General features: G+C 44.3%; 2 protein-coding genes across 14 annotated transcripts in view; one reads left to right on the top strand and one right to left on the bottom strand.

Moving 5' to 3' along the window:
- Positions 1 to 513: 513 nt before the first annotated feature.
- LOC147377951 (protein bicaudal D homolog 1-like) lies at positions 514 to 9,219 on the bottom strand. 2 transcript variants are annotated; one of them, XR_015143185.1, is made up of 2 exons: positions 8,991 to 9,128; positions 514 to 714 (listed from the first exon to the last, which is right to left on the bottom strand). XR_015143185.1 is itself a non-coding variant. In XM_086343528.1 (2 exons), the coding sequence occupies exons 1-2, from the start codon at positions 9,217 to 9,219 to the stop codon at positions 544 to 546; spliced, it is 417 nt and encodes a 138-aa protein (XP_086199654.1). In that variant the 3' UTR covers positions 514 to 543. The 2 variants fall into 2 exon arrangements, 1 of the variants encoding a protein (XP_086199654.1); XM_086343528.1 differs by having other exon boundaries at positions 8,974 to 9,219.
- A 95-nt stretch (positions 9,220 to 9,314) lies between these two features.
- The window catches only part of METTL21A (methyltransferase 21A, HSPA lysine), a 54,150-nt gene continuing 39,439 nt past the window's right edge, over positions 9,315 to 24,025 (top strand). For 3 of the 12 annotated variants that reach the window (XR_015143153.1, XR_015143154.1, XR_015143155.1), the window contains exons 1-2: positions 9,315 to 9,760; positions 10,605 to 10,783. Coding sequence is in view for 9 of the 12 variants with exons in the window: in XM_086343440.1 (XP_086199566.1) it covers positions 9,315 to 9,760; positions 10,605 to 10,783; positions 17,931 to 18,328 (1,023 nt within the window). In the remaining 3 variants the exon portion in view is untranslated. The other 9 variants (XM_086343492.1, XM_086343499.1, XM_086343502.1 and 6 more) reach the window with 9 other exon arrangements.

Below are 24,025 nucleotides of genomic sequence, written 5' to 3' on the forward strand. Positions count from 1 at the left end.
TGGCAACCTACTCCAGTATTCTTGCCTGGAGAATCCTATGGACAGAGGAGCCTGGCAGACTATAGTCCATGGGGTCACAAAAGGTTGGACATGACTGAAGCGACTTAGCACGCACATGTGGACTCCAGTCATCTGCTGACAGTGAGTGTAGAGAGGAGATTTTTTTGTCTTTTAAACACAAGTCCATCTATTAGGATCATATTTGTTGTTTGGAAAATACAATAGCAAGTTATTATACAGGTGAAAGTTGCTCAGTAGTGTCCGACTCATTGTGACCCCATGGACTATACAGTCTATGGAATTCTCTAGGCCAGAATACTGGAGTGGGTAGCTGTTCCCTTCTCCAGGGGATCTTCCCAACTCAGGGATCGAACCCAGGTCTCCCACATTGCAGGCGGATTCTTTACCAGCTGAGCCAAAAGTGAAGCCCTATTATATACATGAGGACCTTATAGAATGTTCATTTTCTGTTTATGTTACTTCCTAAAAAAACATATCAGAAAATACAATAGCTAAAGCAAAAAAGGGAGCTTTATTATCAGGTTACACTGGCGTCCTGTAGACCCTGGGAGCCCAGCTGCAGCAGGACCTGGAGGACCATCTGGAGGCCTGGCTTCTCCACACACAGCACACCGGGTGGCCCTGATGGGCATGGCTTTTTCTCCTTTGTTCAAGGAACCAGCCCAGACTGAAAATATCAGGATTGTTTTTCTTCTGCAGGGGACACAAAAGGGAAAAAGCAGCTCAAACTCGTTTAAGCTAATTAGGGAATTTAACAGCTCAAATAACCCAGCACTCTGGCCCACTGGATCCAGGTGGTCACTTGGCACCTCGGGAGACACTTCTCCTTCCACAGGCACCTGCAGGGGCTCCAGTCGCTCCTGGTTCAGTCCTCTTGGGACCAGATGACTAACAGGACTCGGATTTCTCGTCCTCCTCAACCCTCTGGTTCTCTGAGAGTCCCAGCAAGTCTCACGATTGGCCACAGGAAAGCCCAGCTTTGGTCACATGCTTACTTCTGACCCACCAGATAGAAGGAAATACTCTTTGGCCAGGCTGGGGCCATGTGTCTGGTCCTGGAGTCAAGGCTGAGGTCAGTCCCATCCCAAACATAGACGAGTAAGAGCAAATGCTACATGAAGTTCACTGTTTGCTGGGCATGGTTTTAAGTACTTTAGACAACTCATTTGAACCTCACCTTGCGTGCTAAAATAGTTTCAGTCATGTCTGACTCTTGTGACCCTGTGCACTGTAGCTTGCGAGGCTCCTCTGTCCATGGGGATTTTCCAGGCAAGAATACTGAGTGGGTTGCTGTGCCCTCCTCAAGGGGATCTTGCTGACCCAGGGATTGAACCTGCATCTTTTATGTCTCCTGCATTGGCAGGCAGGTTCTTTACTGCTAGCACCACCTGGGAAGCCCTTGTTTACTAGTTTAATCAGCACATTATCCCCTCTTTAGAGCTGGGGAACAGAGTGAACAGTTTATAGCTGGGGAACAGAGTGAGGCACAGGTGAACACATCCTAGCTAAGGTCTCACAACTAATTGAAACTAAGTTGCAGAGCTGGGATAGGACCCAGATTCTCGGGCCCCAGGGCTCTTGACCATTAGCAAAAGGGGACTGCTACCAACCAAACAAGAAATAAATATTGAATTAATAAAGATAATAACAAGAGATGTTCAGTAGCCACCCTGAATTCTCGATCTGCAGAGGGAATTATCTGCCCAGCCCAGGCTGGGTATCCACCTTGGTCCGGGGCAGGATCACATTGTACCAGGGTGGCTGCATCTGCTGTGACCTTGTATATGGGCCAGTTCCAGAAAACAGGAGGGATAAAAGAACAAACTCCCTTCTACCATTATTCTCTAGTGAGGAGTCATAAGATTGGGGAAAGGCAGTTTTAGTCACAGGAATAAAAACAAAAAGCTATAAATTAAAAGGCCCTGGGTATACTTATTTATATTCTACCTTACCCTAAATTCTGCTCTCCACAAGGGGTGAGTGGGTATGAGGGTCCAATAGACTAAAGGTACATGGGGAACCACGGACCTGGAGGAGACGACCAAGCATGGTCCCTTTGTTTGGGTCCAGGAGATGACCAGGGAATGAAGCCCAGCCACCTTGCTATGAGCAAAAAGCACATAGATTTAGAGACTGTTATATTATGAACAAGCTGCACTTTGGAATTATAAATAATCTAGAAAGTGAATCTACCTTTTTGCACATCTCCCACAAGACTGTCCCAAGTAGGAAAATGGTCTTCAAGCCTTAGAATCACAGTTGGATAAAGGCAGTCAGTTGTCTCAGTTGATGCTGATGCTAACAAGGGAGAGTGGGAGGTATGTGAGTGCTCAGTCGTGTCTGACTCTTTGTGACCCCATGGACTGTAGCCCACCGGGTTCCTCTGTCCATGGAATTTTCCAGGCAAGAACACTAGCGTGGGTTGCGATTTCCTCCTCCAGGAGATAGAACCCAGGTCTCCTGCATGGGCAGGCGAGTTCTTTACTATTGTGCCACCTGGGAAGCCCCATGTAGAGCTCCCAAAGAGGATCACCTTTACTGAAATTGAGCCACCCACACTATAAGCTTCTCCCTGTTTTGAAATTTCCCTTTTTCACACTTGTGTTCTGGCAGCTTCTGCTGCATTATGCTGTAATAACAATTCTCAGTCTCAATGGTGAGCTCAATAAAGGTTTATTTCTCACTCATGGTTCACAAATTACACAGGTTGGCTGGGGCTCTGCTCCACCGGGGGATGGGGTTAGGAAGCGCCCCCATCTGGGGTCTGCAGGTCTTTAGCAAAGGGAAAAGGAGCAGTGACAGGGCTCCAGATAGGGGCGGTCCCTAACCCCATCCCCAGGTGGAGCAAAGGCAATACCAGGGAGGAAAAAAACTGTCTTTTCAACAAATGGTGCTGGAACAACTAGACATCCACATGGAAAAAATAATTCTAGATACAGTCTTACAGCTTTCACAAGAATTAACTTGATATGGATCACAGACTTAAATTAAAATGCAAAACTATAAAACCCCTAGAAGATAAAATAGGAGAAAGCCTAGACGACCTTGAGCATAGTGATGATGTTTTAGGTATAATACCAAAGGCATGATCCATGAAAGAAATAACTGATAAGCCTAACTTGCATTAAAATTAAACATTTCTGTTCTGCAAACGAAACTCAAGAGAATAAAAAGAAAAACCACAGACTGGAAGAATATTTCCAAAAGACACATCTAATAAAGGAGTATTATCCAAAATATACAAAGAACTCTTAAAATTTAACTATAAGAAATCAGATTTTAAAAAGGTCCAAACAACAGGTGTGTGAAAAGGTGCTCAGCATCATTAATCACCACAGAAATGCGAATCAAAGCCACAGTGAGATATTTGTTGAATGCCTATTATCAAAAAGGTAAGAGATTACAAGTGTTGGTGAGAATGTGGAGAGAAGAAAACCCTTGTGCACTGTGGGTGGGAATGTAAATTGCTACACTCACTATGGAAAACAGTATGGAGGTTCCTCAAAAACTTAAAAATAGAACAGAATTACCATAAAATCTACCTAGGGGGCTTCCCAGGTGGCGCTAGTGGTAAAGAACCTGCCTGCCAATGCAGGAGACACAAGAGACGTGGGTTTGATCCCTGGGTCGGGAAGATCCCCTGGAGGAGGGCATGGCAATCCACTCCAGTATTTTTGCCTGAGAAATTCCATGGACAGAGGAGCCTGGAGGGCTACAGTCCATGGAGTCACAAAAAATCAGACATGACTGAAGCAACTTAAGATAGCAGATCTTAAAAGTTCTCATCACAAGGAAAAAAACTGTAACTATGTGAGGCTATATATCATCACACTAAACTTACTGTGATGATCATTTTGCAATATTTACATGTATCATGTTATTATGTTGTATACTGTAAACTAATACAAAGTTATATGTCAATCATATCTCAATAAAACTGGGGGAAAAAAAGATGCTCCATGTCACATGTAATTAGGGAATTGCAAATTAAAACAGCAATGAGAGGCCACTACAAGCCCATTAGAATGGCCGACATCCAGACACTGACAACATCAAATGCTGGTAAGGATGTGAAGCAACAGGAACTCTCATTCATTTCTGATGGGATTGCAAAATCATACAGTCACTTTGGAAAGCAGTTTGGCAGTTTCTTATAAAACAAAACATACTCTTCCATGTGACTCAGAAGTGAAGCTCCTTGGTCTCTACCCAAAGGAGGTGGAAACTTATGACCATAGAGAAGCCTGCACAGGAATGTTTATAGCAGCTTTATTCATAACTGCCAAAACCTAGAAGCAATCAGGCTGTCTTTTAGTGGGTAAATGGACAAACTGTACTATATCCATACAATGGAATGTGTGTCATTCAGCACTTCAAAGAAATAAACTACCAAACAATGAAAAGACATGAAGGAACCTTAAATGCACACTAAGCAAAGGGCTACATACTGTATGATTCTAACTATATGACGTCCTGGAAAATGCAAAACTTTTTGGAGTTAAAAAAAAAAATCAGTGGTTGCCAAAGGTTATGGATGGATATGTAGAAGACAGAGGATTTTTAGGAAGTGCAACTACTCTATGTGATACTATAATGGTGGGTACATATCTTCATTTGTCCAAGTTCATAAAATGTACAACACCAACATGCTATGGAGATCAGTGGAGAAATAACTCCAGAAAGAATGGAGAGACAGAGCCAAAGCAAAAACAACACCTAGTTGTGGATGTGACTGGTGAAGGAAGCAAAGTATGATGCTATAAAGAGCAATATTGCATAGGATTCTGGAATGCTAGGTCCATGAATCAAGGCAAACTGGAAGTGGTCAAACTGGAGATGGTAAGAGTGAACGTTGACATTTTAGGAATCAGTGAACTAAAATGGACAGGAATGGGTGAATTTAACTCAGATGAACATTATATCTACTACTGTGGGCAAGAATCCCTTAGAAGAAATGGAGTAGCCATCATAGTCAACAAAAGAGTCTGAAATGCAGTACTTGGATGCAATCTCAAAAACGACAGAATGATTTCTGTTCGTTTCCAAGGCAAACCGTTCAATATTATGGCAATCCAAGTCTAGGCCCTGATCAGTAATGCTGAAGAAGCTGAAGTTGAATGGTTCTATGAAGACCTATAAGATCTTTTAGAACTAACACTCAAAAAAAGATGTCCTTTTCATTATAGGGGACTGGAATACAAAAGTAGGAAGTCAAGAACACCTAGAGTAACAGGCAAATTTGGCCTTGGAGTACAGAATGAAGCAGGGCAAAGGCTAACAGAGTTTTGCCAAGAGAACACACTGGTCATAGCAAACACCCTCTTCCAACAACACAAGAGAAGACTCTACACATGGACATCACCAGATAGTCAACACCGAAATCAGATTGATCATATTCTTTGCAGTCAAAGATGGAGAAGCTCTATACAGTCAGCAAAAATAAGACTGGGAGCTGACCATGGCTCAGATCATGAACTCCTTATTGCCAAATTCAGACTGAAATTGAAGAAAGTAGGGCAAACCACTAGACCATTCAGGTATGACTTAAATCAAATCCCTTACGATTTGAGTGGAAGTGAGAAATAGATTTAAGGGACTAGATCTGATAGACAGAGTGCCTGATGAACTATGGATGGAGGTTCATGACATTGTACAGGAGACAGGGATCAAGACCATCCCCAAGAAAAAGAAATGCAAACAAGCAAAATGGCTGTCTGAGGAGGCCTTACAAATAGCTGTGAAATGAAGAGAAGCAGAAAGCAAAGGAGAAAAGGAAAGATATACCCATTTGAATGCAGAGTTCTAAAAGATAGCAAGGAGAGATAAGAAAGCCTTCCTCAGTGATCAGTGCAAAGAAACAGAGGAAAACAATAGAATGGGAAAGACTAGAGATCTCTTCAAGAAAATTAGAGATACCAAGGGAACATTTCATACAAAGATGGGCTTAATAAAGGACAGAATTGGTATGGACTTAATAGAAGCAGAAGATATTAAGAAGAGATGGCAAGAATACACAGAAGAACTGTACAAAAAAGATCTTCATGACCCAGATAATCATGATGGTGTGATAACTCACCTAGAGCCAGACATCCTGGAATGTGAAGTCAAGTGGGCCTTAGGAAGCATCATTACAAACAAAGCTAGTGGAGGTGATGGAATTCCAGCTGAGCTATTTCAAATCCTAAAAGATGCTGTACTCAATATGCCAGCACATTTGGAAAACCCAGCCACAGGACTGGAAAAGGTCGGTTTTCATTCTAATCCCAATGAAAGGCAATGCCAAAGAATGCTCAAACTACCGCACAATTGCACCCATCTCACATGCTAGTAAAGTAATGCTCAAAATTCTCCAAGCCAGGCTTCAACAATGCGTGAACCATGAACTTCCAGATGCTCAAGCTGGTTTTAGAAAAGGCAGAGGAACCAGAGATCAAATTGCCAACAACCGCTGGATCATTGAAAAAGCAAGAGAGTTCCAGAAAAAAACATCTATTTCTGCTTTATTGACTATGCCAAAGCCTTGACTGTGTGGATCACAATGAACTGTGGAAAATTCTAGAAGAGATGGGAGTACCAGATCACCTGACCTGCCTCTTGAGAAATCTGTAGGCAGGTCAGGAAGCAACAGTTAGAACTGGACATGGAACAACAGACTGGTTCCAAATGAGGACAGGAATACATCAAGGATGTATATTGTCACCCTGCTTATTTAACTTCTATGCAGAGTACATCATGAGAAACGCTGGGCTGATGAAGCACAAGCTGGAATCAAGATTGCTGGGAGAAATATCAATAACCTCAGATATGCAGATGACACCACCCTTATGGCAGAAAGTGAAGAAGAACTAAAGAGTCTCTTGATGAAAGTGAAAGAGGAGAGTGAAAAAGTTGGCTTAAAACTCAACATTCAGAAAACAAAGATCATGGCATCCAGTCCCATCACTTCATTGCAAATAGATGGGGAAACAGTGTCAGACTTTATTTTTTTGGGCTCCGAAATCACTGCAGATGGTGATTGCAGCCATGCAATTAAAAGATGCTTACTCTTTGGAAGAAAAGTTATGACCTAGACACCACATTAAAAAGTAGAGACATTACTCTGCCAACAAAGGTCCATCTAGTTAAGGCTATTGTTTTTCTAGTAGTCAAGTATGGATGTGAGAGTTTTACTAAAAAGAAAGCTGAGCGCCAAACAATTGGTGCTTTTGAATTGCAGTATTGGAGAAGACTCTTGAGAGTCCCTTGGACTGCAAGGAGATCCAACCAGTCCATCCTAAAGGAAATCAATCCTGAATATTCATTGGACGGACTGATGTTGAAGCTGAAACTCCAATACTTTGGCCACCTGATGTGAAGAGCTGACTCATTTGAAAAGACCCTGATGCTGGGAAAGATTGAGGGCAGGAGGAGAAGGGGACGACAGAGGATGAGATGGTTGGATGGCATCACCGACTCAATGGACATGAGTTTGAGTAAACTCCAGGAGTTGGTGATGGACAGGAAGGCCTGGCATGTTGCAGTCCATGGGGTCGCAAAGAGTCAGACACGACTGAGCAACAAAACTGAACTGAACTGATACCAACAGTGAAGTCTAATGTGTAAACTCTGGTCTTGGGGTGATAATGATGTGTTACCGTAGGTTCATCAGTTGTAATAAATGCACCATTCTGGTGGGAGATGATAAACGGGGAGGCTAGGCACCCGGCAGGGAGTGTTTGGGGAATCGTTGCACTTTCTTGCCAGTTTTATGCCACTAACATAAAAAAGTTAACGATGAATAACTGAGCAAAGCAAAGAAAGGAAGGAAAAATGGAAAAGATTTTCACTGGTGGCTTTCAAAGTTCTTCAAGTCACTTTTGCAGCCGAGGGTCCCAGCTTTCTAAGGAAATCTGGACAGAGGGCAGAGCACGCCCCCTGCGGGATGCGAGAGGAATAGGAAGCGGGGACGCGGGGGTCGTCGGGAGGGGCATGGTCCAGTCTGCCGGCCGGAATCACCCGGGAAGCTCTGAAAAATAGGATTGCTCTGGCCCCACCGCTAACCAGCTGAGACTTTGCAGTGGCAGCATCCAGCTCTGCAGGGTTGAAAAGCGCTCCAGTTTATTCCAAAGTGCAGGCGGAGCTGAGACTCGCTGCGAGAGAGCGGCGGCGGGTGGGTTGCAGGGTCTGTGGGTCAAGATCCAAGAGGAAAAAGAAACCTTCCAGGGAGAAGGAGGGTAGCCCTCATCTCGTCATTTTTGCCCCCCTCCCTCCAACCCCCAGCGCAGTCACATTCCTGGATGCTCTCTCCAACCGCGTCCCTCCCATGGGCCTGCGGCCAGACACCACACTCTGAGCAGTTTCTTCTCGAGAACGGGTGCCCCCAGGGCAGGTGCGCTGACCTTTTGGCCGGGGGAGGAAGGAGACAGGATCCCGGCTGACCGCGCTAGCAACAACCCCGCGTTTTCCACTCCGCAGCCACGGAGCGCGCGAATTCACTAATTCGGACTTCACTTTGGTGAAATGGTGAATGGGTGATGGGTGGTGGATGGGTGACCACGTATTCTTAGGGGCGAATTTTCTCCTACACCCGCTACTGACCCGCAAGCGCACAAATTTTAAAACCACACACACACAAAAGCGCGAGCACGAGAACTAGCACAGAGACTGGCAGGTGGACCCACCGCCTGTCCAGCGCCAGGCGGGTGGCTTCGCGGTCCCCGGCCGCGGTGGCACCCAGGCCCTCCGCGCCCCCGCATCACCAGCGGTGTATATCCAGTAGTGTAGTAGTGTTAGTTGGTCAGTCATGTCCGACTCTTTGTGACCCCATGGACTATAGCCCGCCAGGCTCCTCTGTCCATGGAATTCTCTAGGCAAGAATACTGGAGTGGGTTGGCATTTCCTTCTCCCATTCTGATGGTAGTGGACACTGAAAACATTTAGGCATAAACTAAAGTGTTGGCTAGCATAGCTCACCAGTAGAATGAGATCACCTGTTTGTTGGCTTTCAGCACCGCCCTCAGTGTGGCGGATCTGCTCCCGTTTGGTGCTCAGTAGCGACTTGAGGATCTTTTTCATTAGGGCTTCCTTGTCTTTATCGACCACGGGGGCCAGCTCCCGTGCTGCAGCTCCTTGACGAGACAGCTCCAAGGACCGGTCCACGGCTTTCTGCAGATGTTTAATTTGGTCCCGGATTATGGCATTAAGGTTGTAGATATTCATTGGTTCTTTGCGAATGTCACTTGTATCTAATACTGGAGATGACGGTGGGGCAGTAATAACAGAGGGTATCCTAAAGCGGGATAATCATACTGTTAATGCCGTTTAAGTTCAGGATCGAGTCCGCCCAGTTTAAGTTCAGGATCGAGTCCGCCCAGTTTAAGTTCAGGATCGAGTCTGCGGTGGTCGTTATAAAACGCCCCGATTTAGAGAGCGTGGATCCTCCACGAGCTCCACCCTCGGTGGCCAGAGAAACTGACTTGCGGACACACACAGCGGGAACCCCGCCCCGCCCCCGCCTCCGCCCCGCCATCCCCGCTCTGGGTCCCCACACTGCACCCGCCGCTCCGCGTCGCTGGCGCTCGGGGATCGCTTGTTCTGGGAAGGCGGGGGACCGGAAACGGGTGGCCCAGCGCCGGCCGCCCGCCCCCGCCCGGCCCGGCGGTCTACCCGCTCTCTGGCCCTTTAAAGCCGGTCATTTCCGTCGGCGACCTTGGGGGCGGGGAAAGCGACGCGCGCGCCACGCGAGGCCGTCTCCGGAGCCGTAAGTAGAGGCAAGGCCGTGCCGCGGGCCCCAGTGTGTGGCCCGCCGGGCTCCCGGGGTGCTGGCCGTGCCATCGGCGGGGAGGTTCCGGCGCTCCCGGGGCGGGGTGAGGCCGCGCCGAGTGGCGGCCCCTCTCCAGGCTCCAGCCCCTACCCCGCTGCTTCCCGTAGCCTCAGGGCCCGGCGGAAAGACGTGCGTCCCTGTCCGCTGCCCCTCTTTGGGGTTGGCGGGGCGGGCGACTCCGGGGAGGGCTCCCAGCCGCGGTGGGGGGCCACTCCATGCCGGACCCATGGTCCCGCTCCCCGCGAGTGATTCAGAATCCCCGAGGGTCTTTCAGTCTCCAGGAAATGGATCTGCGTAGACCGTGTATATCCAACTGGTACCATAAAGCAGGATAATCACAACGTTAACCCCGGGTTGAAGTTCAGGTTCGAGTCCGTGGTGGTCCCCATTGAACTCACCGAGGGAGAGGGAGCGAGGGGAGACCAACACAAAACAATAGATGCCCCGCCGACCGCGGCGGGTTGCAAGCCGCAGTCCACGCGGGCCCAGGCGGTTTAGAAAGCGCTACTTTGTCCGCGCCCTGAGCTGACATCTCCACTTCGCTCACTCTTACCGAATTCACTGAGTGGTTACAGCTGAATGTATAGGGCATCCAGCACCTTTGGCGTGAATTCAGAGCGAAATCTCACTTCCCAGGAGGGCCGTGCAAAAGGGATTAGAGACTTCGCCTCAACTCTTTCTTCTTTTGAACTTGTAACAACTGGCTTTGAGCACTTGGAGCTACTAAAGAGGTCATGCATTTTCTGGCTAGAGCCTCACTCAGGATTCTTTTGCCCTACAGCTTGGAGGGAACAGAGAGTTGGCGGGGGCGAGATGGCCCTGGTGCCCTATACGGAGACCGCGGAGATGGGGCTGCAGAGATTCCACAAGCCTCTGGCCACCTTCTCCTTTGCAAACCACACGATACAGATCCGGCAGGACTGGAAGCAACTGGGAGTCGCAGCGGTGGTTTGGGACGCGGTAAGTGAGCCCCGGACGCCTCTGAAAATATCAGCAATTGATGATAAGACTGCTCTTATTTTTGAAAAGTTAACAGCTTTGTTGGCTTGTAATTCATATACTGTACCTTTCACTTCAAGTTTTTTTTTTTGTTTTTAAGTAAATTCACAAAGTGGTGCAAGTACCTCTATGCTGAGTTTTAAAACATTGCATCACCACCCCCCATCCCCAGAAAACCTCTACCCACTAGAATCATTTTCCTGCCTGCCCCCCACCCCACTAAATAGATTGCATTTTAAGGGTGAGTAAAGAAAGCTGAGAGAAATTAAATGACTTGCCACTGGAGCCCCTAGCTGCTTTGGAGACTAAGTTTAACATTGCACAAAGAAAATGTAACTGACAAAGCCCCACAGGAGGATCATGTGTTTTCTTTAAGTTTTCCATAGTTGTCATGATCAAAAAAGGACACTGTAATTGCTACTTTTCCCTCTCCCCAGCCCTGTTCTTTCAACTGCTTGTGGCAGACTTGCCCTCAGCCTCCAGCCGCACCTGGGATTCAGTGGGAAACTCAGGATTCAGTGAATGCTGGATAAATGATTGGCATAGATACAGTTTTACCATCTTAACATTGTATTAGGGGTGTCAGAAACATTCAGGGATACAAAATATTGATATATCTGTAACCCAGTGGTACTACTTCTAGGAATCTAGTCCAAGGTAACTACAAGAAAAGTTTTCTCAGAGAGTAGTAAAGATACAGAATAGTGAGGAATGGGTGAGTCTCCTTCATTCTCCCCGAGAAGAGGAATTGCTCAGTATACTATGTGGCCATGAAAAATTAAAATTATGTTAAGAGCATACATTGATTTTTAGAGTTGTTTGCAAATGCTAACTCACATATCAAGTCCAACCCTTCATCTGAAACTTACCCCTTGATGTCGGGTCGCTGAGGGGTGATGAGTGTTAGGGGCTCAGGAGAGCAGGAGAGAGGGGTGCAGCTCCGAGAGGCTTAGTGGGGCTCTGCTTGTCCCCTTTGGTTTTGGCTTTGCTGATTTGAACTCGGTTTAGGAACTGGACTTTCCTTAAGCCAAATCACAGAGACTGTTCATGTCAGCTCTGCCAGAATGGGTTTGTAAACCTTGAGTGTCACAGTGCTGTGACACAGAAGTTAACCACCTTCCCAGATTCAGCAGGACCCGGTCTTGGGTGGACAGAATCACTGACTGCTGCTGTCCCCCCAAGGGCCTCCGGTGGGGCTGGGGGCAGCTGGGCTGTGGGACTTGGTATCCATGTTTGCTCTAGGTGACCCTACCAGCAGCAGCTGAGTTCCCACGGGTGCTGTTAACCTGGGAGTTGAGCCTCGCAGTGGGAGGGGGTGTGTGGTAACTTCCTGGAGCATGGAGCCTGCTGGAAATCCTGAAGCGCTTGTTGACCTTAACTGTCATACTGTGTTTTGACTCAGGCTGTCGTTCTTGCCACGTATCTGGAGATGGGCACTGTGGAGCTCAGGGGCTGCTCTGCTGTGGAGCTGGGTGCTGGCACAGGGCTGGTGGGCATAGTGGCTGCCCTGCTGGGTGAGTGTGACGCAGGGCTCCCTCCCGTGTGAGTGGAAGGGTGGCCTTTTCATGACGCAAACCCATTGTTAGTTTCCCTCTTACTGGGTTACTGTCCTTCTCCTTGTACTTATTATGAGTCACGGGCCACAACTGCTATGTTCACAACTTCAGGAAGGCTCATTCCTTCTCTTTCTGTCTCATCCTGTTATTTATATTCTCACTGGAGATGCTTTGCCCCCTTCAATTCTGTGATGATCTTAAGGAGACTGAATTCAAAGAGAATTATCCAATTCGTGTATTTTTTTATTTTTATTTTACAGTTTTAGGTACCGACCTCCTGCAGTGCAGGGGAAGCAGGTTTGATCTCTGGGTTGGGAAGTTCCCCTGGAGAAGGAAATGGCAACCCACTCCAGTATTCTTGCCTGGGAAATCCCATGGAGCCTGGCGGGCTACAGTCATGGGGTCTCAAGAGCTGGACATGACTTAGCAACTAAACCACTATCCCTGTGTCTATGTTTGGATTTACCCCAAGGAAGTAAGGAGAGCAGAAAATCTTTTACCTTTGTTGCTGAGGAATCTTTGGTGGTTTGTTCCTTTTAGGAAGGGCTAGGCCCCCTGCAGTTTGAACTGACATCCTCTATTAAATAGTACGTAGTTCTGACTTGATGTCAAGGTTTGTGTGTGTGTGTTTTTTGCATACAGACATTAATTTAGGCCTAGAGCATTTTTAACCTTCATTTCTATTTCATAATTCATTGACTCTTTTTTGACAAAGAGTTGACTGTTGACAATTTTTTTATTCTTTTCTACAATTTCTGGCTTGTGCAGTTCAAGCTATTTGATGATTGGGTAGACCTGCCTCTAAGATATAATATATACTATTCCTCACTTCGGTATTGTCAGCTGGGGCTCTTGTTTGTTCTTCCCTGGGTCTAGAGTGGGGCCCAAGAGCCTGCATTTCTTATGAGCTCCCAAGTGATGACAGTGATGCCCAAACTGCTGGTCCTCAGACCACACTGGGGTGGTCAGGATCTAGAATTCCATCTTGTGTGTACAAGTACTTGAGGACCCACTAAAGCCCCACTTTTGTCCTGTTCTTTTTCTGGCAACATATCTTTTTCAGTATTACTTTCTCTGTTTAGATTTTGCCTTCCCATGGGGAGCATAGGTGGGGCGGTGGGTGGAATTACGTACCTAGAAGCTGATTTAGGTCCATCTGTCTGACATCACAGGTGGCACTAGTGGTAAAGAACCCACCGGCCAATGCAGGAGACGCAAGAGATGTGGGTTTCATCCCTTGGTTGGGAAGATCCCTTGGAGAAGGGAATGGCAACCCATTCCAGTACTCTTGCCCGGAGAACCCCGTGGACAGAGAGGCCTGGTAGGCTTCAGTTCCACGGGGTGGCAAAGAGTCGGACATGACTGAATCGACTTAGCCCACACGCGTATCTGGTGTCACAGCACTCTCAGTCACCAGGGAGGCCCTCAGTGATACCACCTTTTGTTCTCCTCACATTAACCTTGTATCATCCCTGTGTATGTTAGGTATGTTTTAAAATTTTCATTTTGCCAGTGAAGCTGGAAGTTCTGGGAAACTAACCCACTTTTTGAAGTCCTGATTAGTGTTGAGCTGAGACTCAAACCGGGCTTGTCAGATACAGCAGCCTGAGTTTTTTTCTTTCTGCAACACTAACCCTCGTCTTGGTGGCGTGAGAGGAGTTAACTGGATGGAAAGATGAGGTTTCTTCTGTCTCTTCCTGAGAACAAGGGCGTCCTCACTGCTGTCAAGACAGACTGTGGTGATGTGCACAGGGTTAGAGGCCCACTAGGCGCTGACCTCTTTTTTTTTTTTCAATTTAATTTTACTGAAGCATAGTTGATTCCCAATGTCATGCCAACTTCTGCTGCACAGCAACCCGACCCAGACATATATATACATACATACATTTCCCATTTTGCTCCGTCACAGCATACTGAATACAGTTCCCTGTGCTACACAGTAGGACTTTGCTGCCATTCATCCCACATACAATAGTTTGCACCTGCTGATCCCAAACTCCCAATATGCCCTCCTGCCCACTCCCTCACCACCCCCCAGCCGCAAGTAAGCACTCCACCACCTCTGACTTCTTTTACCTCTTACTAGCTGTGTTACTGGAGAAGGCAATGGCAACCCACTCCAGTACTCTTGCCTGGAAAATCCCATGGACAGAGGAGCCTGGTAGGCTGCAGTCCGTGGGGTCGCAAAGAGTTGAACACGACTGAGCGACTTGACTTTCACTTTTCACTTTCATGCAGTGGAGAAGGAAATGGCAACCCACTCCAGTGTTCTTGCCTGGAGAATCCCAGGGACGGGGGAGCCTGGTGGGCTGCCATCTATGGGGTCGCACAGAGTCAAACACGACTGAAGCGACTTAGCAGCAGCAGCAGCAGCAGCAGCTGTGTTACCTTGGGCAAGTTGCTGAATCTCTAAACCTCAGTTTCCCAATAAAATGGGGATAATGACCGTATTCACTGCCCAGCGAGGATCAAATGAGATTACCTGTAGACATCTGTAGGTCATTGACTGGCACAAAGTAAATGCTCAGCAAGTGTTCATAGCCCCTCTGTGTGTTTGTTTCCCATCTGGAAATCTGCATTTGTGGGCTTGGGAAAGCCAGGTAAGGTTCTTCAAAGACCATCCCAGAGCGAGGGACTAGTTAGTTGTTGCCACAAAAGATGGGGCCTCTGGTAGGGGCCAGAATGCAGAAGGGCAGACGGCGTGCCCGTGGCTGCCCCGGCAGTAGCTGTGGCCTCGTTTCTCTGCCGCCCCAGGGCTCGGTGCCCGCTCTGCCCCTGGCTCTGCCACGTCTGACTCCAGGCGGTTGTTTCAGGTGTCCGTCTCTCCTGGCCGGCTGAGGCTCCCGAGGAGGGGGATGGTGTCTCATTCTGCGTGTCCTTGGTGCGAATACAGCAGCTGGCACACAGTGGATGCCCAAAGAGCTTTGGAATGAAAGATGAGCTAGAAAATCAGGAAAATTACTGTTTGTTATAAAAATGATATAACTCTATTACAAAAATAGCCCTAGAAGCAGTCTGAAAAAAAGGAAAAACCCACCAAAGATTCTGGTTGTTCATGACTTTACAACATAATTACCATTAGAATCTTGGTGTGTTTCCTTCTTTTCCTTTTCTCCATCCATATTTTTAAAAATTTATTTTTAATTGAAGAGTAATTTTATAATGTGTTGGTTTCTGGCATACAACAATGTGAATCAGCCATAAATATACACATGTCCCTTCCTTCTTGAACCTCTCTCCCACCACCCACCCCATCCCACCCCTCTAGGTTGAGACACAGCAGTGGGTTGAGCTCCCTCTGTTTTCCGCAGCTTCCCACTGGCAGTACATATGGTAATGTGTATGTTTCAGGACTACTCTCTCTATTTAATCCCATCCCGTCCTTCCCCAGCTATGACCACAAGTCTGTTCTGCATGTCTGAGTCTCTATTCCTACCCTGCAAATAGGTTCATCAGTCCCATTTTTCTAGATTCCATTTATTTGTTAATATATGATATAGTTTTCTCTTTCTGACTTACTTCACTCTTATAACAGGCTCTAGATTCATCCACCTTACTAGAACTAACTCAGATTTGCTCCTTTTTGTGGCTGAATAATATTCCATTGTATTTATGTACCACCACTTCTTTACCCATTCGTCTGTGGATGGATGTCTAGGTTGCTTCTGTGTCCTAAGCTATTGTAGACAGTGCTACTATGAACACTGGGTACACGTGTCTTTTTCAGTTGTGGTTCCCTCAGGGTGTATGCCCAGTGGTGGGATTGCTGGGTCATATGGTAGTTTTACTACTAGTTTTTTAAAGGAATCTCCACTCATATTTTAATCATAGTTATAATCGTGATTGCATACATGTGTCTATGCATTTGGTTATTCCCCTACCTAAGTTACCTTCTCCGTGAGGCCCTTCCTTTCAAACCAACTCTCTTACTTCCTGATGTTTTATCTCTCTTTCCTGCTTTATTTTTTTCCTTAGTGTGTACCTCCGACTAACATACTGGATACCCTACTTTTAAAAACACCCCTTGCTGCCTCTCTCCTCACTTGAATGTAGATTCTGTGAAGGTAGGGGTCTTTGTCCCATGGCTGATGGCAGCCACTTGGATATTTATGGAGCTGGTGGATGTTTTGGGGAATGGTCAACTGACAGTAAGATTCTACTGAAACTTGTGGCACACTTGGCAGGTCAGAGGTAGCCTCAGAAACCTCTGAGGCAGGCGTTCGAGGAGGTCTACATCTAAGAGCTATTAACGTGAACACTGCGGTGGCATATGGAAAACCACATCACTCCAGTGCTGACAGCAGAGTGCTCTGTAGACTGTTAGGAAGTCCAGAGGTAAAGCTCTAGGTCAAAGCAGGAAAGGCTTGTTACCAGGAGAGAGGGAAAGCATCACTGAATTCTACTCACCAGGCAGCATTCTGTCTAGCAACAGTGATAGGTGCATGCATCTGTCAACTGGCACATTTTCACAGTATCACACTCAGGACTGAGTCACATGTCCAGCGGAATTATATGCTCTAATACGCTGTATGTCAAGATAAGAAACCTTCCGTATAAACTGTACGGAAATGGTGCTGCCAGCAGCTGTGCTGGGATCCTCTGGGGGATTGCCCATGAAGACTGCAGACTGGAGGGTACAGATGAAAAGTAATTTATGAAAGAATGAAGTGTAATGTTTATGTTTTAGAAGTTACAGGGTTAAAACCAAGCAGGATTATGTGTATGATAGTGTTAATGCAGTGTAGATGAGGTGTTTCAGGGCTGACCTTATGTAGTTGCTTCACCTGAAGGCTAACTACCAGTTCAGACTTCTCTCCGCCATACTGGTTCAAAAAGTTGAATCTCTTAGTTCATTGTAAACAACCCACAAGAAACAGATTAATACAATACTGCCTCCTTTATTTTACACATTGCTTGTAGAAACTTAGCACACAGAGAACATTATTTCACCTACAGGGCTGTGATACAATCTTGTGATTTTTAATGTTATCATTTTTCCATAATTATATGTAAATTGAATGATTGCATATAGATTGGCTGCTTCCTGACAGCGTAAGTAGAGGTAGATTGAAATTTCTTAGCAGCCAGTTAATCTTTTCCATGCTTCTTTTTAAAGCTTTAGCCCCAGAAAGGAGCCTTTCTGTGTTTAAAAGTATCTTGCTGTCTTCATAATCAATTGCACCCAGATTTTTCATCTTTGGCTTCCATTCTGCCCTGAAGCCTACTGACTTGAAGATGGTACCCTAAGGAATGAAGTGTAATGGTAGACACCTATGGAGGGTGGGCCACTTCTGCCTGCAGAATTCAGAAGCATCAGCTAGCTTATCACTTGGGGACTTTGTATTTAATAGGCGTAACTTCTGCAAACAGTGAGAAGTCATAGAGGCGAACAGAAGGTTCATGTTTACCCGCAGGCACTAGAGGAGGAGCTTCTGGCCACTGTTCTGATGTATTAGGTGAAATGTGTAGCGTTGCTCACCCTGCTTTTTAACTTGACCCCTCTCCTTGTTAATTGTACTGATGTGCGCATTACTTTCTGTCCCACATTCTAGGTGCTCATGTGACTATCACGGATCGAAAAGTAGCATTAGAGTTTCTTAAATCAAACGTTCAAGCCAATTTACCACCCCATATCCAGCCCAAAGCTGTTGTTAAGGAGCTGACTTGGGGACAAAATTTGGGGAGTTTTTCACCTGGAGAATTTGACCTGATACTTGGAGCTGATATCATATATTTAGAAGAAACATTCACAGATCTTCTTCAAACATTGGAGCATCTCTGTAGCAACCACTCTGTGGTTCTTTTAGCTTGCCGAATTCGCTATGAACGGGATTACAACTTTTTAGCAATGCTGGAGAGGCAATTTACTGTGAGTAAGGTTCACTATGATTCTGAAAAAGACGTACATATTTACAAAGCACAGAGGAGATGCCTGAGAGAGGACTTATAATTGGTTCTAATTTATAAGAATGTTGTCACTGAGTGTATCAATTAAGGTCTTATATGGGGAATATAATCATATGTAATAAAGTAGCCCGCTGTACAAGTTTAACCAAAGGTTCTCAAAAGACAAAGCAAATGTGCAGTTGTAAAACAAAGCAGCACTTCGTCCCATAGCTGTGACTTCTTTAGTTATATATTACTAACTCTGAAATTCAGTTAACATGAAAGGAAAGTGTGAGATTTTGGTTTGTGTTTTTTCTGTATCCCATATACTGCCTCTCAATAAACAATTTTCATCGATGCTCTGATGAAGGGTTGGTATAAAGAACTTGTTTTGGTGAGGCTAGGTGATGCAAATCATTTAAAACACATTGTAAGACATATGTTTATCCCAGTTGTCTAATTTTATAAGACAAGAAGTTTAATGTACATTCCTTGATCTGTTAATACTGTTGAAATCTTTTGTCTGATGTATTTACGCCTTAAGTACTTTTGGTTACTAAAGATTAGGATGTGAGTTTTCTGAGGTCTCATATGCATTTTTGGTATAATTTCACATTTAGGTATATAAACAAAAGAGTAAATAAAAATAAAATTTTAGTTACTTTTTGGTAAGCTCCTAAAATCTTAGACCTCTATGTGCTGGGAATAGATTATCTTCTTCAAATCAAAAGCTGTAGTATCTCCCTTCAGCTTTACCCTTTCTCGAATGTTTTTGTATTTCTCAAATGTTGTTTTGTAGGCTTTCCCTGCCTCCTCATGATGCACAGGATGACAGTAAAAGAAAAAGTTTTAGACCTCATCCCTCCATGGGAGGTTAACTCCCCGTCTCAGCTCCTTCCACATTGCACTTATAATTGTTTATTCAATGTTTGTGAGCCCCAGAAGATTGTATGGTTCTTGGGGGGCCAGGAATGCCTCTGCCTCTTTCATTATGGTCTCCCCAGTATCTAGTATATTATATCCAAATATTTGTTGAATGAATTACAGTTAGAGGGTATTGATCTTTGGATTGATTGATTGCTACATTGTTTTATGATTACCTTTGATAGACGTTATGAAGTCACACACATACCCTGGCCTTTTGTTTTTTACCCCCACAATGTAAAAGCTTAAACAACAGCTTAAACATTTAGACCACAAGAATATTATAATTTCAGTATGATGTTTCGTACTAGAGATAGATTTCTTTGTAAAACATTACAAACAAGACCTCCTCCCTCTTAACTTTTAATGACTATTTTGGATGTGTCATATTTTAAATAGAGGTTTAGATAGAGGTTTTACTTTAATAAAGGTGAATTTAAAGTTCTGAGGATTGTGATGTGCCAGTTCAACACAGTTCTGATAAATGCACATGAAATGGAAATGTCCACAGATAACCGAATCCATAAAATGCCAGTACTGTACCATGGGCCTGGAACATCTTTAAAAACAAGTAAAATAAAAGTCCTGCAATATTAACAACACTATAATGAAAGGCCAACCCCATCTAGGTTTGTTACTAGAAATGAATGTATTGATTGGAGTTCAGCTCCTTTGCTTGAACATCCCTGACTCTGGAGAGAGCTCTGAGAATGTCTGGGTATGGGTGGCGGGGGGGAGGGCAGTAGAGTGCTTGGGTGCACCACCAAGTGAGGCTGTGATTGGGTTCTTTTACGTTTCTGTAAAACATTAAGAATCAGAAAAAGTGGAAGGTAATTTTTTCCCCTTGTCCTACAAATAGAAGAAAAGGTGAGAAAAATTCACCAGCAATAGCTCGGCTGTCTAAGTGAAAATCAAGTCATTTTTTTTTTTTTTGGCTTTTGGTTCAAAATGGCACAGGTCCAGTTCCCTAGGGAAATAGACTCAGGGTTGAAGGTTAAGGTTTGGAAAGTTTAAATGAGAATGCTTTCAAGAACAACACCTCTGAGGGAGTAAAAGTAGCAGGATTGGGAAAGAGGGAGAAATTGGGTTGGGATGCAGGTGGGAAAGCCCTCAGCAGAATTCAGAGCTGGGGTGGCCAGAAAATGGGTGTTGAGGTAAGGGGGTGGGACTTACATCCTTGTGTAGTCAGTCATTGGATCCAAGGGGCTTAACTTTGGGGTGGAGACAGTTCCTGAGAGACTCAGCTGAGCGCCATCAGCCACCGATGTTACCAGAAGCTAGGAAATGAGTGCTTCAGGGGTGTGTACAGAGGGAGGGGGTGTAAGAATATATCTGGTCCACTATAAATGTCAACAGAGTTGTGACTTTTTATTTCTGAGAAAAGGATTAATTTATTCTATAAATATGCATTTTAAAGTGTGCTTATTTTGTCCTCAAGGATAGAAATCTAGTCTCCTCTAGACCTACTGGCCTAAGCCTTGATTCTCACATTGCTCGGTTTCTTAAACTGTTATGTGGTTAACAGCCAAGTGGGTATCAGTAACTTTTTTTTTCCCAGTTAAAATCAAATGCCAATTCTAGTCAGGTGGATGAAACTGGAGCCTATTATACAGAGTGAAGTAAGCCACCAATACAGTATACTAATGCATATATATGGAATTTAGAATGATGGTAACGATAACCCTGTATGTGAGACAGCCAGAGACACACATGTATAAAACAGTCTTTTGGACTCTGTGGGAGAGGGCGAGGGTGGGATGATATGGGAGAATGGCATTGAAACATGTATATTATCATATGTGAAACGAATCGCCAGTCCAGGTTCGATGCATGAGACAGGGTGCTCAGGGCTGGTGCACTGGGATGACCCAGAGGGATGGTATGGGGAGGGAGGTGGGAGGGAGGGTTCAGGATGGGGAACACGTGTACACCCGTGGCGGATTCATGTCGATGTATGGCAAAACCAATGCACTATTACAAAGTAATTAGCCTCCAATTAAAATAAATTTATATTAAAAAAAGAAAAAGAATCAAATGCCAAGATGCTCAGTTAAAATATACATCAGGTTTTTAGAACTAAAACTCTAAAGTCCACTTGTTTTCTAAGATCCCTCTTAAGGATATCTTGCTTTAGTTCATGACAGAACCATCTGAAGCCATGGTTTCTAACAGCTTCTAATAGTACATTTATTCTTTGTACTCAAGGATCACAATTATAATTGATCAAAAAACTTTATCTAAGTGAACTGAACACTAGATTGAAAACCGAGGGCAGAGTAACGTTGTCTGAAATGTTTCATCATCTCTCCAAGTACAGTTTATGCTCCAGCAAGGCAAGGACTGTACCTCATATTTTATATTTCAAGTATTAACAGTGTCCTCTTCATAAAAGTTGTTCAATAAATATATACTCATGAAAAATAAATATTCCTTTACGTACCAGTTACCTTATTAAATTGCCTATTCTCAGCGATATCAAAATGTAAAGTGTATTCTCAGTAACAAAATTGTTATGCACTTATATAAAAGATTCAGTTCCAACATCATTTCTGGTTAATCTATGCCTCTAGTTTATGGTGGTTGATGGAAGCAAATGATTTTCAGTCATTTTTAAAATCAAGAAACAAAAGTAACAATTTAAGATACTGTTCTTAAAATTCAAGCACTTTTTTACATTTCTTATTTGACTGCACTATGTAGCTTGTGGGATCTTAGTTCCCTGACAAGGGACTGAACCCACACCTTTGACAATGAATGGGCAGAATCTTAACCACTGGACTTGCCAGGGAATTGAAACAATTTATTAATAAGATTCTTTTAAAAATCACTTTTAGTGTACTATTGGTAAGAGTCCCTTGGACTGCAAGGAGATCCAACCAGTCCATCCTAAAGGAAATCAGTCCTGAATATTCATTGGAAGGACTGATGTTGAAGCTGAAACTCCAATACCTTGGCCACCTGATGCAAAGAGCTGACTCACTGAAAAGACCCTGATGCTGGGAAAGATTGAGGGCAGGAGAAGGGGAGGACAGAGGATGAGATGGTTGGATGGCATCACTGACTCAATGGACAGGAGTTTGAGTAAACTCTGGGAGTTGGTGATGGACAGGAAGGCCTGGCGTGCTGCAGTCAATGGGGTCGCAAAGAGTCAGACACGACTGAGGGACTGAACTGAGCTGATAAGAGGTCCTGGGTATAGTTGGTGAAATACACACGATTTAGTGTTAGAAAAAGTCATGTTATGGCTCCCACAACCTCTGCCGAGACAGGAGCAGCATTTTCAAGTGCTTTACAAGAATAAGGTGAGACGCTATAGTGAGTATATTTCCGTGTTGTTCGAAACTGGAGATTTGGTTTCTCTCACCACTGACGTGAGCTGCCAGGAAAAAAGCAGGGCAGTCCTCAGGGCTCTCTCACTTCAAAAATCGAGGACTTCTTAGCTCAGAAGTTTCTGCTTTAAAATCACGTTATGCTCTTCTTCCAACCAGAGAAGGGTTAAAATCTAACACTAAAAAGATGGCATCACCACATGCTCCCTAGCTGAGGACAACTGTTGCTCAGGAAGATTAGAAGGGAAAACAGTAAAACAGAAATGAGGACTACTAACCTTAAGCTAGTCTGCTACTTTTAATTTTTCTCTGAATATTTATGAGAAGAGAGACTGTGAAGTTTGACATAAAAAATACTAATGAATACGACATTTTAAAATTAACTTAGCAGTTTCTTAATACTGCTTGGCAAACCACCTCGAAATATGAAGAAAACTATACTTAATAAGTTTCCACTTTTTGGTATCTATCCTGGAGATACACTAACTTGTATATACATCTATACTAACTTGTGTATATCTTAACAGTCAGCAGTTTCAAACAAACTAAATGTCCAGAAAGAGAGTACCAGTTCAATAAGCTGTGTTATATCTATACAATGGGATACTTCACACCTGTTAGACTGAGGTAGATAGACATGTGGTGAAATACAACTATTGCCAAGACACATTCAGAGGAATAAAGCACCATCTATAAAAAAGAGACAAGGAGAGAAAAGATTTACATGTGTGTGTACATTTAGTGACAGACTGTCACTAAAAGGATAAACTCACCCATTTGTACTGTTTTTTTCCAAATATACTATTACTTTAAAAAACTAAGTTAAAAAATTAGAATGAGGACATTATCAAGAAAATGAGAAGAAAAGTTACAGGAGAAAATATTTGCAAAATCCTATTATTTGATAAGGATGTAGTATCCAGAATATATAAAGAACTCGAAACTCAAGAAAAAGCCAAGCAATGAAATTGGACACTTCTCCAAAGATATACAAATGGCCAAGAAACACATGAATAGACGTTCAGTGTCATTAATCATTAAGGAATTACAAGTCAAAACCCCAGTAAGATACCACTTCCCCATCCATAAGAACGGCTTTACTATTTTTTTTTTTTTTTCCAAAAAGTAAACAAGTGTTGGCCAGGATGTAGAGAAACTGAAACACTTCTGCATCGCTGGTGGGAATGGAAAATGGTGCAGCCACTGAGGCAGTTCCTCAAAATTTAACTCACAGAATTATGTGACCCAGCAATTCCACTTCTAGATGTACATACCCTTCAAAAGTTGACAATAAGCACTCAAACACCAAACTTGCACACGAATGTTCACAGAAGCATCATTTACAATGGCTCCAAAGTGGGAACAAAAAAGGCACAACAGATGAACAAACTGTGGCATATATATACATTGGAATATTACTTGGCCATAAAAAGAAATGAAGTACTGATAAATGCTACAATGTGGAGGAACTTCAAAAACAGTAGGCTAACTGAAAGCAGCCAGACATA

This window comes from Bos grunniens, chromosome 2 (assembly GCF_055505025.1).
Source record: "Bos grunniens cultivar Pamir isolate PY7600 chromosome 2, Bosgru_T2T1.0, whole genome shotgun sequence".
In the NCBI taxonomy this organism is placed as follows: domain Eukaryota; kingdom Metazoa; phylum Chordata; class Mammalia; order Artiodactyla; family Bovidae; genus Bos; species Bos grunniens.

Bases quoted from the DNA above. Each gene is read 5' to 3' on its own strand.
- LOC147377951 (XM_086343528.1), bottom strand. From the start codon at position 9,219: ATGAATATCTACAACCTTAATGCCATAATCCGGGACCAAATTAAACAT. The intron at 715-8,973 runs GTGAGCTATGCT...TGTCCCCTGCAG, and splicing joins CAGGTGATCTCATTCTACTG to AAGAAAAACAATCCTGATAT.